This window comes from Neurospora hispaniola (assembly GCF_033458365.1).
Source record: "Neurospora hispaniola strain FGSC 10403 chromosome Unknown B0T23scaffold_4, whole genome shotgun sequence".
Lineage (NCBI taxonomy): Eukaryota > Fungi > Ascomycota > Sordariomycetes > Sordariales > Sordariaceae > Neurospora > Neurospora hispaniola.
Window position 1 is genome coordinate 87,963 of NW_026944409.1, and position 15,806 is coordinate 103,768.

General features: G+C 50.8%; 4 protein-coding genes across 4 annotated transcripts; 2 read left to right on the forward strand and 2 right to left on the reverse strand.

The window, feature by feature from the left end:
* Nucleotides 1-555: 555 nt before the first annotated feature.
* B0T23DRAFT_404174 (uncharacterized protein) lies at nucleotides 556-2,073 on the reverse strand (the record flags this gene model as incomplete). The annotated part of the gene is made up of 3 exons (XM_062838874.1): nucleotides 556-626; nucleotides 1,791-1,956; nucleotides 2,020-2,073. The coding sequence occupies 3 exons, from the start codon at nucleotides 2,071-2,073 to the stop codon at nucleotides 556-558; spliced, it is 291 nt and encodes a 96-aa protein (XP_062692486.1).
* A 1,176-nt stretch (nucleotides 2,074-3,249) lies between these two features.
* B0T23DRAFT_317478 (uncharacterized protein) lies at nucleotides 3,250-4,662 on the forward strand (the record flags this gene model as incomplete). Its single annotated transcript, XM_062835003.1, has 2 exons — nucleotides 3,250-3,433; nucleotides 3,581-4,662. 2 exons carry the CDS (start codon nucleotides 3,250-3,252, stop codon nucleotides 4,660-4,662), a joined length of 1,266 nt encoding a protein of 421 aa, XP_062692487.1.
* Nucleotides 4,663-6,522: 1,860 nt separating this feature from the next.
* B0T23DRAFT_317005 (uncharacterized protein) lies at nucleotides 6,523-7,592 on the reverse strand (the record flags this gene model as incomplete). The annotated part of the gene is made up of 2 exons (XM_062834971.1): nucleotides 6,523-7,444; nucleotides 7,549-7,592. 2 exons carry the CDS (start codon nucleotides 7,590-7,592, stop codon nucleotides 6,523-6,525), a joined length of 966 nt encoding a protein of 321 aa, XP_062692488.1.
* A 5,528-nt stretch (nucleotides 7,593-13,120) lies between these two features.
* Nucleotides 13,121-14,385, forward strand: B0T23DRAFT_378879 (uncharacterized protein). Its single transcript, XM_062837116.1, has 3 exons — nucleotides 13,121-13,505; nucleotides 13,644-14,139; nucleotides 14,363-14,385. Exons 1-2 carry the CDS (start codon nucleotides 13,347-13,349, stop codon nucleotides 14,097-14,099), a joined length of 615 nt encoding a protein of 204 aa, XP_062692489.1. The 5' UTR covers nucleotides 13,121-13,346; the 3' UTR covers nucleotides 14,100-14,139; nucleotides 14,363-14,385.
* The last annotated feature ends 1,421 nt before the right edge of the window (nucleotides 14,386-15,806 follow it).

The following is a 15,806-nucleotide window of genomic DNA, read 5'->3' on the forward strand; positions in this document are numbered from 1 at the left end:
ACATAACTCCCGCGAGCCATACCACGGGAAAAATTAGGAATCACACTAAGCACGTTCTGCGTTGTGCGTCATGCAGGGTTCAGTAATGCAGCAATATTATTCTGACCACTGGTGCACGTCAGCTGAAGGGGTTCGAACGATCAGCAAGAAAAGCAAGAGCGAAGAGCTTCAATAGGTAGACAAGGCGGACCGGAAGAGACCAGGGTTCGAGCCAATTAAGGTCTAGTACTTAACGGAACACCAGGTCAGGACCAAAGAAGAGCAAAGGCAGAAGGAGTGGCCCGAGGATAAAGGTCCAGATGTAAGCATGAGGGCGACTGGATGCCGAAGGAAAGAAAAATCGGCGCCATAAATGGGGCTTCGAAGAGGAAAGAGTGCCTGACCGAGATCTCAGCTGAGGCAGGAACCTATCGTCAATCAAGCGTGAAGAAGTTGCAATGAGGCGAGAGGGTCAAAGGGCACCCCTTGAACCACAGCCGGAGCTCTACAGTACCCCTTCCGCCACTCTTCCATATTTTGCACCTCCTTCTTCCTTCTTCTTCTGCTCATCCCCCCTCATGTCCTCCTCCTCCTCCAACTCTTACTGTTGATCCTGTTGCTTTCGTGCCCTGGCTTTGGTCCGGCAACTGAATCGTACCAGCACCAATGGCGTTTCCAACCACAAAAACCTAGCCCTTTTCGGCATGTGTGTCCAACTTTTCAAGGATTGCTTGTCGCATAAACTCAACACATTGTCCCGACGATGGGCAAAATCTAGTACCTCTATATCACAATGCCAGCCCGCTCTCTTTTTCTGTTATTGGAAACCACTTTGACAGACGCGCTTGGGGCTCAGGGCAAGAATGAGTCCACCAACGCCTCCTTGACTGATTGTTCGATCCTTCATGGACGTTTTTGTTCAGCTCGACCGCCGAAGCGTAAGTAGATTCAGCGCTTGGAGACGTTTGGTGCCTGGGTCGAAAGAGTGCCGGAATGAGTTGAGTGTCCCTCTTTGTTCAAAATCGCTGAGCTGCATTTCTGCTTTCTGTCCGTGGACTTTACTTTCTCGCAAGGCGACAGACCTATATGGCAGAGTAATTAGCACGCTTTCCATGTCAGTGAAGGTGGGAAAGAGACAAAGTGCCAAACGGCGTTAATGAATTCAAAGTACCTAGCCTTCCCTGGATTCCTTTGGTCGTTTCTGAAATAGCTAGCCCTGATCCCTCTATTTGGCCTGCTCTTTTGTTTCCAAGTGTCGCTCCCTTCATGTCTTCAAGTATCTCCTTCATCGGCTTGTAGTTCAATGGATTGATTTCTTGCTCTTCGCGACCTTTACCAGGCGCGGAGTGTCCAGGCATGCCCTCAAAGTACCTCATCAATCGCCAAGTATCGAAAAGACGTCTCTCTTATTGCTTTGTTGACTCTGTATTCCTTGATGCCTGGTGGTAAACGCTCGTGGCAAGCACCAAAGCTCTGAGGAACTCTTGGAACAAACACAAGATCTTGTCTGGCTCCTCCAATGGTCGCGACCCATGACGGGAGTTTTGCGCTTAAAGGGAGTAGTGAACAGCCGCTATGATGCTGTCGCAACAGAAACAGAAGCAACCTCGACCCCTACACCTAGGCTACCTCTACAAGTACCAGTTCCAATGGAGCGCTTGAGATGGAGTCTAGAGGTACAATGGTGTTTGTTACTGTCGTTCTTCCCGGAATTCATCGCGCGAGGCCGGAAGCATGATTGAGTACCGCTCCAGTGCCACCACACTTGGAAGGAGGACTCAAAATTAGGGAAATACCTCCAACTTGCGTACCTTTAGGCATGTGGCCAAGCACCAGATGGCTGGCAAGGCCAAGGTCACTGTTAAGGCCAGTAACGTTGGCGGCCCCAGCCTGAAGGAGAATGACGATCTCCGGTGGTTTCGTACAATGTTTCCATTCGGAGCAGAGCTTGCCGAGAGGTCTGTTGTTTGGCAATGACTTGTAGCGATGCTTAGCGAGCTTCATTGCGCCGGATTGAAGACTCGATCAAGGAGTGAATACGTCGCGCTCGGTCAACATAAAGTTCGGTGTAGGCGCACCGATACGGTCAGCCATGATGGCGACCGGTTGCGATATATGCCTGGGTATGCCTGTGCGACTCAAAGCGAGGCGAGGTCGACGCGGTGACTGGACTGAAGTCATCGAGGAAATCTGGCACTCGACGTTCGTCGGTTGAGGGAGCGAGTTGACTGCTGCAAACTTCGAAGAGAGAACCTTGAATCAAAGGGAGAATAACACGGTATTGGGGACGTAGAGAGAACGGCGACGGTGGTTAAGGGTTCGTTTCGTCCATGGTCGTTTAGTTATGCCAGGCAGTCCGGTGTCCATGTCGAGATCGGGGATGGTGATAAAATGGAAGTAAGGTACTGTAAAGCAGCTTCAGACCTGCTCTACCAGACCTTGGAGGAGGTACTCAGAGACAATCACATAAATAGGAAAGATGCATAATATCTGGGCTGCTCAGCTAACTTTGATACCACGGGAAGGGCTCTGCAAAAAGGACCCCCAAATACAGATGCAAATCCAGGCTTGCAGGATGGATGGTGAAGATCAGGAAACAGAATCGGAGAGGTCCCAGACTCCTACGCGCCCGGGAGCCCCAGCTTACCCTCCCGACGTCAAGCACCCGAGCCCGGTGAGGACTCCATCGGATATCAGCCAATAATCCCAGCCTCTGGACCTCGTCTTCGTCACAGTTTGCCAGCCCGTTGCCCGGCAAAGGTATTTGCGGCCCCCCTGACACTGGCAGAAACTGGCAAGGCAGCCAGTCCCCTTTGCTTGCCTCAGACGATACCCCTCCACATCTCGTGAGCTTCGTTCTCCTTCTCTGCAGCTTTCTTTCCATCACCAAAAAAAGACAACAAAGTAACGCATTCGGTCTGTAAAGTAAGGCATCAAACCCTCAACCAAACTCGTTCACGTCTTCTGTAAACTCCTTCGAGTTTTTCTACAACTGCCTCCCGTCTAGTGACGGACTCCCATTGATATCATCGTGAACGCATTCAAGTTTCTCTAGCCACAAAAGACGGATCAAGACCCAAGATATCTTCTAAACAGGCTTAGATCACGTAGACTGACTTTCGAAACGTTAGCAGCTCAACAAAATCACACTTGCCTCGAATTCTTCGTAGACATAGGTACCTTAGTCTCCAAGCGCCTATCAGCAATCACTCTTTCTCCTCGCTTCCATTTCGTTGTATGTACTAACCTAAAATGTCCAGCAATCAGGAAATGGACATCGCTGCTCTCCTTGCGGTCTTCTCGGAGACCACCTCCCAACCTCAGTCCACCGTCGCAGCGGCCGCAACCCACAACGTCGGCCACAAGCATGACAAGGAGGAGGCCAAACGGCAGATACAGGAGAGGAATAGGTTGGAAAGTACCTGGTACAGGGGCTGGATGGCAATGAGAGGCAGTAAGTATCTCCTTTTTTTGGATCTTCAACAACTGCCCTCTGTTTGTTTGTAGACACTCCGGCAAAGTTCCAAGTCGCTTTCATTATTTCACCTTGAAGTTCACTCGAGCACAAAGACAGCTGAACTAACCCTCTTTTTCCATCCAGACTACCCCCGTTTCTTCCGTGGCCGTATCATCGTCCAAGATGAAAAGGACGAAGGCGGCGCCTACGCCCTCGCTTTTCAGGCGGCTCAAGCTGCTGGCTCCCACGTCAACACCCCCCAAGACACCCAAGTGGTGATCTTCTCCGACGCCTCCATGGACCCGCGCAAGCAGACTAGCACCTGTGCCGGAGCCGGGGTAGCGTTGCGCCGCCATGACCCCAGCTTGGCGGGCGCACCCAACGGCATGGTGGAAGTGTGGGCGGGCTGGCCCGTGTGGGTAGACGAAGCCGATGCGCTCAACATCACGGGTGCAGAGACCCTGGCTCTTTCCTTTACAATCCACGTGGCCATGGTCGAACTATACCGCTTGGAGGCCAGGCTGGCGGTGGAGGAGAAGAAGAGGAGGCAGGAAAAAGAGGAGAGAAAGGCGAGGGAGTGGAAGGAGAGACAGGCAAGGAAGATGGCCAAGCAACATCGCAAGTTGGCAAAGAAGGCGAGGAGAACCAAACGGGACGCAAAGAGAACCAAGGAGCGCCTGCGCGAGAAAAGGGCAGAGAGAAAAGAGAGGAGAATAGCCAGAAGGGAGCACAAGAGGCTGAAGAGAGCGACCAAGTCCAACCAGCGGCGGACAAAGGTCACCGCCAAGATCTTTACCGACTCCACGGGCGCCCTTCTCATGCTGGACGGCCAGCTCCCCATCACCACTGCCGGTCTGCGCATGGCCGCCACGGCTGCAATTGAGCAGTCCATGGAACTCGAGCGGCGTTTCGTCAACCGCGCCGCGTCCTCTACTCTCATGGACGTCGGCCTCGAGCTGCACTGGGTGCCTGGCCACAGTGGTCGTCAGCCCGATGGCGCGGCAAGGCGGCTGCATAAAAAGGCGGACGCCGAGGCAGGGATTGCCCGCGACTGGGCTTGTTGGAATATCAACAACTGGTCTAGGGGGTGCGGGTTCCCGGTTTCCCTCAAGGAAGTTAACGCCTATGTTGCTGACCTGAACGGGGAGTTGCCTGAGTGCAATGAGCCGGCCGTGTCTTTACCTCTACTGTCTGAGCAGTTTGGCGACATGGAGTTGCCGCAGTAGCCTCTTTCCGGGTAGACTTCGCGGTCCCTCGCCCCGACATTGTCGACCTCGATCTTGGCCATCAACAGCAACAGCAACAGCAACAGCAATGAAAGCCGCACGAAAGGCATCCTGGACACTCGATGAACGCTCTTCAGTTGCGACCGCACAGCTGTCCTTTTAAGGCTTGTAAATATGTACAACTTATGTTTTGATTAACAACACCAGGTCTTTTAAGCTTTCCTTGAGCCGGGAGAGTCTCTGGTTCAAGAATCTCGCCAATTCCGGGATCCGTTTTTCGGGCTGAAATCCCCAAACATGGTGTCTCCAGGGCCATGTCCTTTTTGCCGCACTTTTCTTGAACGATGCCAACAGCCACACAGAAAGGTAGTCGCAATGCCTAGCTTGGAAGCCACAGGTAAAATCAATGACGAATAGCATCAAGAACAACCTGGCATCTTGTTGTTTCCGAGAACTTTTCCTTTTAGGAAGGGAAAGTGGGATACATGTAGTTTGGAAGAAAGGTCGGAAGGTGCGAATCAGTGACTTTGACAGATTCCGGGCAACGTCTCGGAACCGACCCAAGCTCCGGTAAAATGCCCTCCACCACAAGTAGAGGTCGCGACATGGAATTTTGGAGTGGAACATCAGGGCATTGCAAGTGACGGGGAGGAGGTACCACGGCAACATGTATTGGAAGTTCCAACACGCAGTTTCCCGCCTTGCCTAAGAGTGCAGATACAACTGGATTGGGGTTAAAGCGTTTCAATCCACTCAAGTTAAGAAGCTACACACCAGGTAATTACATCAATGGATAGGAAAGAAAATATCCAAATAAAGAAAGCTACTTCTACTGAGCGGCGGCGTTGTTGTATGAACAAAGGTTAGAAGATCATCCCACTTTGTGCTCTCACCATCATTTCCTATCGCGCTCGTAACGTATCGTAAAATACAGCCATTCATCGAATAAATCGCATTACCGCACAAACATATTACCCGAAATGTACATACTTGTATTGAAGAAAGCGCCTTCGTTGGCTGCCATTACCAGAATAAATTACTGTATCACCAAGCATCCCTGCTGGACTCAATCGGAGTGATCGCTGCATGGGATCGCTGTCCCTGGCCCAAGGAACGGTCCGTCGAGGTACCTGTTATGTAATGTCGGTACCTGGTGGGTGAGACAGCATTGTTCGTGCACTGCGAGTTTTCTTTTCTCCCATGCTGGTCCTTGTCTCAACAGGGATGCTATCAACCAATGAAATAACTCAATTGGTTCTTGACTTTCCTAATCGGTCAAAAGCAAGACCGTTAACATGCAAACCCGCCGAAACCCGCAAAAAGTAGCGTTACTTCGTTAGCGGCCCGAATGTCATTGACTGGGACGGAGGCGGCACAACGATGTCTCGTCCGGGTTGGTTGCGAACAAGGTGAAAAGAGACGCAATTAGTTGGAAGAAGCATCGACGCCAGGTAAATACAAAAGTCAAAGACAAAGCGAACCATCCTAGTTAGTTTTCTGGAACAAGCCCCCTATCATGGGCTAAATGAACTGCTGACTGAAGATTTTAGACATTATTTCCACCTGCTGCAAAGGCCAACCACGTCGCGAAAAGAACAAGAAAAGCCAAAACAAACAACTGGAGAAGAAAGAAAAGGACCTTACTGAAAGATAACGCCTCCCCGCGCAATGACTAAACTAGCGTAACGAACAAACTATCCTCATACTTGAAAGTCTCGGTACCTGAACTGCAGTGGTGCGTGCCGCAACACTTAGATCGAAACTCCGGGCCCCTGAACGTACGATACCTCTGCGGTAGGCGAGCTGACTGAACTGTGTAGACTAACCCCCCCACTATTCATCGCATCCGCCGTATTCCATTCATCTCCCTTGCCTTCCCATAGCAATGTTGCCTTCGAGTCTGTGCATATCCTCCTCTTCTTCCTCCTGTTGGGATTTTGTCTTGTGCTTCTTGGTCTCTCTGTGACGAGCAAAGTCTCGCTTAACGTCTGTGGAGAAGCGGCAAGGGTGACAGGTATAGCGGTGGGAGGGATGGTTATTGTAGGAAACCCTGTAGACCCGTCCTTGTTTTTTCTCTCTGCGTCTGCTTGCGCTTGCGCTTGCTTTTTGTTCTAGGAGCTTTGGGGCGTTTGTGTTGTAGTTGTAGTCAGCGTCGTGGCCGTGGCCACAGTTGTGGTCATTGACGGCTATCGTCATGGGGGTGGCGGCGGTGGTGATGGGTGGAGTCAGCAAAGGTGTGGTGTTGGGCATCGTGCTCGACCGTATTGCCGAAGCCGGGTTGAGCGCGAGGTTAAAATTGAGGCCAAGGTCGGGGGGTTGCGCATAGACATCGACATGACCGTAGTCCGGGGTACCCATAAATATATGGGAATGCGTTCCATGAACGGCATGAGTATTGTTGTTGATGAAGGAACCGTGCGGCAATGCTGTGAAGTGTATGGCGTTGTTGTTATTCTCCAAGTTCATGGTGTTGAACACTGTCCCTTGATATTCGCCATACGTCATGCCAGTGTCCTGAGTACTTCCTAAGCCCGCCATGTAGTTGACTTCCGAAAGCGAGTTATTCGGGAACCACTCATCGTCGGATCCTACAGGTATTGATTGTTCCGAGGTTACAAAGTTTACTGGGTATACTTCCATGTGGGACATGTCGAGCGGTGGATTGGCGCGCTGGTGGTTTATGATGTTAGTCGTTACGAATGCGTAACCTTCGCGGAATGAGGTAGACGGGAGCCGAAGGGCCAGGCGGGGTCCCTGATTGATGGTTGTTGGACGTACATGGCTGGTAGAATACAGCGTTTGGTGTCCATATCCTAACCCATGTTGAGTGTTAGGGTCTATTTCTAGATCCATCCCATTGCCATCGTCATCGTCAGTCCCGTGGACACCAGAGAAGTCCGGATGGGTGTTGGACATGGACCCGGAGTCATCGTAGTTGAAGGAAGGGGTGGAAAACGGTGACCAGTTGGACTTCATCGGCGCTTCCTAGAGAAAAACTTGGCGTTATAGGCGCGTGTTGGAGTCGCCTGGCGACAGGTTGTGTGCTTTGGAAGAAGTGTCGAGCAATAGGCAAGCTATCGGGAGTCTGGGTCAGCATCTGTTATTAAGTTGAGACTCGGGCAGTGGTGGAGGATGTGGCCTTGTCCGTGTCTTATACAGTTGAATCCAATCCATGGTTCACATCGGGCTGGGCACAAACCTGGGGGTAAGTTGCGACGCCATCTTGGGTATCGATAGACTTGGTCGTCATGTTAAAGATTGAAAGCCTCGGGCCACGAATCGCAATGGGCATCCGATCCTACAGACAACGAATAGACGTGGAGACGATGATCTGGCTTGCTGGCGACGGGGCTAAGTCCGGCGATGTCGGCTGGGATTTCTGTTCAAGGACGGTACCCTTCGAGGTGGACAGGTAGTCGGAGCGCTGTTGCCGACATTGAACCGGAGGGTGGAAATCTGGGTTGTAGAGTCATTCTCCAGTATGGTGATTATCACTGATTGTAAGGCTGGGAAGAGGAAGGCGTAAAAGGATGATTTGGCAGATGGATATGAGGAGGAAGATGGAAACGCGAGGCGCAATTCCCTTGCCCGCGATTCCCGCCCGTGTGTTGTTGTTGATGTAAAAGGAAAGTTTCCCGGAGTTGGAGTTCAGGGGAAGAACCGTGCAAGCAGACAACCTGAGGTAGAAAATGTGCGCCAAAAAAAGGAACTGTTAGCAGGTACAATTCTGAAAGCCTAAGCTGGGCGTAAAAAGAAGGGTTGCGGCTAACAGGATGGGGCTCCCTGCAGAAGTCACCCACCTGCACTGAACTGTGGGTGAGATTTGGTCGCGGGGTTGAGGGCATGACGGGAGCCAAGCTTCGATGTTGGTTGTGGACCCTTTTAGTGCCAAAGTCCAATTTAGTGTACACGTGTGCTGGAGTTGATGCCTTGCAAGCGCCACGCCTAACAGACCAGTGAATGGTGTCGGACTTTGACCAATGATTGATGCGGCTATCTCTAGTACTACGCTCCAGTATTACATCGATGTCGTCGACTTAAGAAGAAGTCTTTCATTCAGCCTCAATTCAAGCTACCTTAGCTTAGCCACTGCACTCACTGTTTCAAGCCTGTCCGGCCTGTGTTCTGTTTCACAAAAGAGCTTCCCGAATCCTCAACGTCTGTGCCTCTTCTCCTCCCGTACCTTTTCTACACGTCTTGGGCCAGGCGCAGTGTTTCAGATAAGGTGATGCCATTTGTGAAATCAGATCAAGACCAAACCTATCGCACCGCTTGGAACTCGGTCCATGGTCGGACGAACAAGGGCTCAAGCTCTTCAACGTCCACATATCGATGTCCAGTCTCGCTTGCTTGGGTAGGTAGGAATGTCATGGCGATTTGTGCATCCAGATTATGCAGCGCAATTGATGACATCTTTCTAAACGGCCATTCTGAAGATGTATAAAGCATGGCATCCCTTGCAATGAGATGGCCGGATTGACGATTGTTGGAGTTGCCAAGTTGTAGGGCCACACGTTGAAGGCTCGTTGGGTAACTACGTGAAGGGTTGATCTCCAGTACAAGTTACCTCTACATGCCCAACCAGTGCTGATACTTTCACTGTGTACAGCCAATACGTAAATACCCGTGAAGATGCTTGCGCAATGATACTCATAAAGTGAAGCGATAGATGGACATAATGTCTGATTCTGCAACCCTACACCGCTCCCATGACCCTTGATGTCCATAGGACAACATATCGGTATCCATAAGGTATGACAGAATTGACGATGCGATGCGATGTGCTGGGGAAGATAGGTAGGTACCTTATGTATGTCTCTGGCCTACCGTTACTGTATGCTGTGCATAAGTACGTAAGTAAGCTAAGGTACGTACCAGTCTGAAAACTACCGGGGTAGCATTCAGCCCGAAGGAGGCTGAGCCATTGGTCCCAAACACACCGTTTAGTTCGTCGCATCCATTCCGAGTACCGAATGCGCCACTTCCTCTGGCCACGTCAACGGCCGAAATGCGCAAGAGATTTTCGCCGCAATTCCCTTTTTATACACTACACACTACCTCGACCTACTAAAACATGAGCATATCCATTTTTCTCTTTCTTTTTTGTGGTTAGCGCACCTATCGGCCATTGCGGGCGGCTACTGGGTGCCTGAGGCTCTGCAGCGGCCTCCACGTTCAACGACTTTGGTCGGTTGACGTCTTGGCCATCAAATGGTGGCCAGCACAACCATGAGCTCACTTGAAGCGATTCCCATCAACACTGTCACATATGGATGGAAAGACAGCTTGAGGCGGCATTGCTTGCTACCCAGGCACATCGGCTAGACCGTTTAGGCATAGCGGCTAATTCTTCGCTAGCAGGCGGTTTATACTTAGTTATATATTCCATGAGCGGGACAACAGGTGCTTATACTAAAGAGCCTTGCTGGACCTGCTGAAAGGCATTCTATTTTGTACACTGTCGAGTGATAGATAAAGCAAACATCGAATAGTTGACGAAATGCAGAACACAACCTATCCAATTGGCTGAAGCTGAAAAATACCTCCAAGTCCCTGACCTACCGTTACCGTGTCATACACTAGAGATCCGGTAGTTGCCGCACCGGGTACCTAGTCAGGTCCCACCCGACCCCGCCCGGACAGTCGGGGCATCCAGGCACTAACGTCGGTTAGCTCCAACGCCTGGGCAACGACTGACGACAACAAGGGAAACAACAACAACAATCTACAACGCAGAACCCTCTTCAGCTGAACTGCACCGCAACAATGATAGCTCAACAGCGCTGATTTGTCAATGCAACAACAAAGAAAGATCTTTGTTGCCTTGGATCGTCTTTATCACTTTTCTTCTTCCGCAACATGGACTGCCATATCGTCAATCCATCCTTTGTTGACTTTCCTCGTTCTCCATTCCGCCTACAGTCCGGATCTTACAGAATGGATTGATGGCGCTGGGTACGTTACCCACACTGGGGTTGCGGACACGTCGCAAACCGAGTCATGCAGGAGAGACGCAAAAAATAGAGCAAGGCATCTTTCCATATTATTCTAACAGAAAATAATCCCAGGCCTCCAAGGCTCTCCGAGATCTTGCGTATAATCCCCTTTTGACCTACCTTGGGCTGTCCTGGGCGTCTGACTTCCAACTGTCATTTTGAAAACTATGATATCTGCCAACCTCTCTGACTTGGAAGTGTGACAATCTGCTCACTTTTCCCCCTCTTTACCTCCTGACTGTCGTTACCGAAGTTCAAAGAATGAAGAGCCTCCTGAACTCGAAGATAGGTAAACACCATCCCATGGTCACTTGATGCTAAGCAAGCGCAACCATCTACATATGTCAGTTCAGAAACATACCTACCCCTCGATATCTCGACCATCCATCGTTTAGTTCTCAACGTTCAGAGAGCCACTCGCGAATCTCCAGACTCCACCCAGCACCATCGATCCAGCCTCACACAGAAATAGTAGGGTCACGCGCATCTTTGCTCTTGGAAGATCACCAGAAGATAAAAGTCAGTTGCATCGACATTAGCACCAGCACCATGATGAGCCAGCAACTTCGTCCCCATAACAGCCGACACGACCGGCCAACTAACAGCATCATATGCGATGCCGGCCGCTACATATAGGTACCTTACACAATGCCGGCCCGAATGTGGAGGCACGGGATTGACAACTTCCTTAAACTGCTGCAACAATCCTGCCAAGCTTCAAGACACTGATTGGTCAGTCTGATTTGATGGCTCTTATCTCACCAATGGGAGCTCTCCATCTGCTAAAACGTCAGTCCCCAACTACCCGATTCATTGAGCGGATAGGGATCTATCTTGCAACTAGGCTATATTCTACAAACCTCAGTGAGTAGCTGTTAGTGCGCTATTTGCCCTTAGACTCCGAGAGGGCATTTCAAAATGCGGTGGTGCCAGGCATTTCAAGTGAGGCGCGACCGTGAAGCCAGCCGGCAAACAACACAGATGACGAACTGCACCAAAACCTGACATCCAAGTGCAGCTAATTCGATAGTTCGATGAACAAAGAGTGATATGATATTCAGAGCGAAAATGTGAAATAGCATTAAGAAAACATCGAAAGCGACAAGGTCGGCTTAGTTCTCCCGTGAGGGGCTGGCAAAGCAGGGACAGACAGCTGGAGCCAACCGGGACCGGGCGAGGATTGCCCAAGAAGAGTGGGTCGACGTTCGGAGCCAACCTAGAGGTAACATTGGCTGACCACACTATAAGTACCTAGGTATCCACTGCGCTACTGGCGCTAAGCCTCCAGCAAGACAGACAGCCAGGCAACTTCGGCGGGTCAGGGCAGCGGGCGGGCTGGAAAGGGAACAACCACAAGGGACTCGGAGCTGATGTAGGGTCAAAGTAATACCCTAGGTAGATACGTGGACGTGCAAATAAGGTCCCTTACAGTACAACCGCAACTGAAGGCTCACTGCGTGTAACATATCTTCAACCTCCCAGGTCCGTCTGCGCCATAACAGCGGCCAATCACCTGGCATAACTCGGGAAACTTGTGCAAACTTCCAGCACTAGCATCATATTACCCTAAATATCCCCGCCCGAGTATGCCACAGAAGTGAACCGGTCTATGGTGTGTGGAAGGTGCGCTCTGGACCGTGAGAAGCGGTGCGTAACGCATTGCATGCGGCATGCATTGGGCACTCATGTAAAATGCAGCTCATCGTGCAACCATATACGCAGTACACATGCAGGAAGACCAGCTAATCGGCTTAGTGTGGAGGACCTTGGCGCTAAGGGCTTTTGCTAGCTACCTCTAGTGAAAGTCATTCCCGCGGTACGAATCAATGTCCCTGACTCGTAGCCCGCCCGCTAGTCAGACGGTCGATTTTGTAGACCTGACGAGTACGGGATGACTGGTAGGACCACGGTGGTGTACGTGTGTGGGATGGGAGGGTTGCCGTGTCGATCGGGACGGGACTGTAGAGGTAGACGGGAACCAAGCATCAGCAATGGGTCTTGGCATCTTCCGACAACCAATTGCTTTCCTTTAGGCATGTTGACCGTCAACCATCAGGCCCGTTGCAGTGTGGCACGCTAATGACAAGAAAAGTGACAGTTTCTAGTAGTAGTGCCCATCCAAAAATACTATCACTTTTTTTGTCATGAGCGTGTGTGGGTGATCTTGTGAGATCACATCAACGAGATCAAGCGGTTGAATCCGATTGATTGAGTGTGTGCTAATGAGAAGAAAGAGGAGGAAGACTAGCGAGTCTGGAAGGCTAGAAACGGTATGGTCTGACCCAGCACGTGGAAGAGCTCGGACAGTGGGGCTGTGCACGATAGAGGTACCTGCCCGGTAGTACCTACCAACACCTGGCAGATCTGCATTGCGACTGCAGTGGTTGACGACTCGGACTACTGGACGCCCGCCGATATAGATGACTTGTCCAGGGTTGGTGGGTTTCGTTCAAGGGACAGTTCTTTTCATTCACTCCTCACGAACAGTTCTAACTTCATCCACAAGGCCTCAGAGCAAAACAAGATTGTTTGAATGGTTTGGCCTCCTCAAGAATGAACGAACAGCTCTTAAAGAAGTTTAAATGGAGGTGAAGCGCATCATGGTTCCTCCACTTTGTTCTCACTCTTCAGTTCCAAGCCCCTCCTCACACTCAGACATTCCTTGACCATTAAGCGACCACCAACGCAATGGACTTCTCCGAGCATCTTCAAGGATTTTTCCCTCTTCATTTCCCTGTCAATGCGAATGACATGACCTTCATCGACAATGAGGCTGATCAAGCCCTATGGAACGGCCTTGACCAGGAACAAGCCCCCGACCCGCTCGTCTGTCTTTGCCCAGAGGTACTCAGTTTCTCCTTGCCTGTCCAGGTACCTTCTCATATCTCTCCTCTATATTCAGATCTATCCCAAGGCTGATCTGACGTATACTGGCGACTCATGACGTGGATGCCCATGCTAACCCTCTTGCTTGTCACCCAGTACCCAGGCCATGCTGATGGCGCTCTCAACAACGCTTGCCAATTGGCCCTCGCTGGACCTTCCACTGAAAACAACATGGGCGTCGCTGGACATTCGCTCGACCAAGCTCCCGGGGTCATTCCCGACCACCTCAACTACCCAGAACGTAACAAAGCCTTGGGTTTAGCCTCTGCCGAGCCAGCCGCATCCCTCACTCCCAATCCCAAGCCCTTCACTTGCGATCACTGCGGTTCCATCTCCGCCAAGACGCCGCGAGACTTTAAGCGCCACTTGGCTACCAAGAAGCATCTCAAAAACGCCATCAGAAACGGTCCAGGAGAGATTGAGTTGGAGTCGTCACCGAACCGTGGCACTGAATTCCGCTGCCCAGTTGCACCGTGCAACAAGACATTCCCCCGCAAGGATAACCTGTGGAGGCACATTGCTAAGATGCATGGGATCTCGGATGAAGATGAGTGATGAAGCGTTGTAATGGTTCAATAAGTGGCGATGGACAGATCTGCTTTCCTGTTAGCGATGTACTTATAGGAGGGATAGTGACAGCATGATTGATTTATATGTAGAGGGTAAAGAGGAGCATATGCAATGGGGCGAATATAATGATTTTTGATCCTATTCAAACCGACCAGAGCTTTCTGACGCTTATCGTGTTGATTAGTGGTCTTTTGTAGAGGTGTAGAAGCCAGCCAAGTGAGTCTTGCGCTAACAAGAATGATGGATACTTTAATGTCTCACGAAACTTTTGTGTTGATGCCGAAACATGGCGCCGTGATATCAGGGACTTGAAATTCTGAAATTTGGTCGATTTGGCCCTTCTTCAAGTGTTTAAGTAACTGAGCCGAATCCAATTGAGGCGTGTTCGAAGTGAGTTTGGAGAGGAGTCTTTGCTGTCAACGCCAAGACCATTGTGGAACTCGCGGTTGCACTAACAATTCCTTTGTCAGCTACCAGCATCAAAATTGTAGTGTAGAAGCTCGCAAAGCTGAGTAAGGTATGGAGTTAAGGTCTGTGCCGTAATTTTAGAACCGATGATGAATGCCGGCCGGGGGTCAATCTTTCTTCTTTTTTCTCGCCTTGCCATTTGGCTGGTAATGACAGGAGTTCTTCAAGAAACCCCTAAAACCGAAACCCGCTGGGCTGTGCAGAAAAATGTCGACAACGTAATTTCCCCGTCGGCAGCGCGATCGACCGGTCGTCAATCGGCCGGGCCATACCGCTTCCACTCCTCGATGGGCGACGGTCGTGCGAATAACCTCAAGACGGACGGGTGTGCGCGACACGGGATTGAGAGTTTGTGAAAGGTCACCCAAGGCTCGGTGCGGATAGTTTGTGATTTGTGGTCGATGACGAGTGGTCCGAGTGTACGGTTCGTTGAATTGGAATGAAGAAAAGACTTCAGTCTCCAGTGACGCAGGTACAGACACGTGGGGAGCCGCCCGGGATGGAAGGTCAATGAAAATCAGGGGGGCGGGGAAGAAGTCTGGAGGTTTTGGTTGCTGATGAGCACAATCAGAAAAAGGCCCGTGCTCACTTGTGTTTTCGGGTGATCGTGATTCCCTTTGTGCACATCATAACCCAGCGCCACCCTGGGATGCCGTGCTCGTCGCTGTCGTTTCATCAGGGGGCGGTCATTTCCCCATGTCTCGCCATCGCTTGTTTTTTTTCTTCTGACAAGTAACGGTCTTGTCTTGCATTCTTCAATCGCATGACATTTTCTGGAAGAAAAGCGTCGATTGATGGCAAGACAATCCGGTTTGAGTCGGCGGGCAATTTCACCGCTTCGGTCCGTTACTTAGTACTCCCGTCGTTGTGCAACCGAAGGTTATGTCTAGATACTAGTACCTACACTAATTGCTCATAATTCACTCACAGGTAGCGGCACAGGTTGAGATACATAGGTAGGTAGGCTGGACAACTGAACTGCTGCTTCGAGGCCGCCGCCGCGCGCATCCCACTCTTCTGGCGCTCTTGATCGTCCACATCATTAGCTCCTCGCTTGTGGCTTGGACGGTTCAGCGTTGCAGAATTTTTTTTAGCCGATATCCGAAGAAGACGCGCACCACATCGAAATCATGGAAGCGACAATGACCTTGTTCACTTTTGTCCTCTCGAAACCATACCTACATAGTGTGTGAATGCGGCGATAAAGTACGTGGCCCAGGCTCA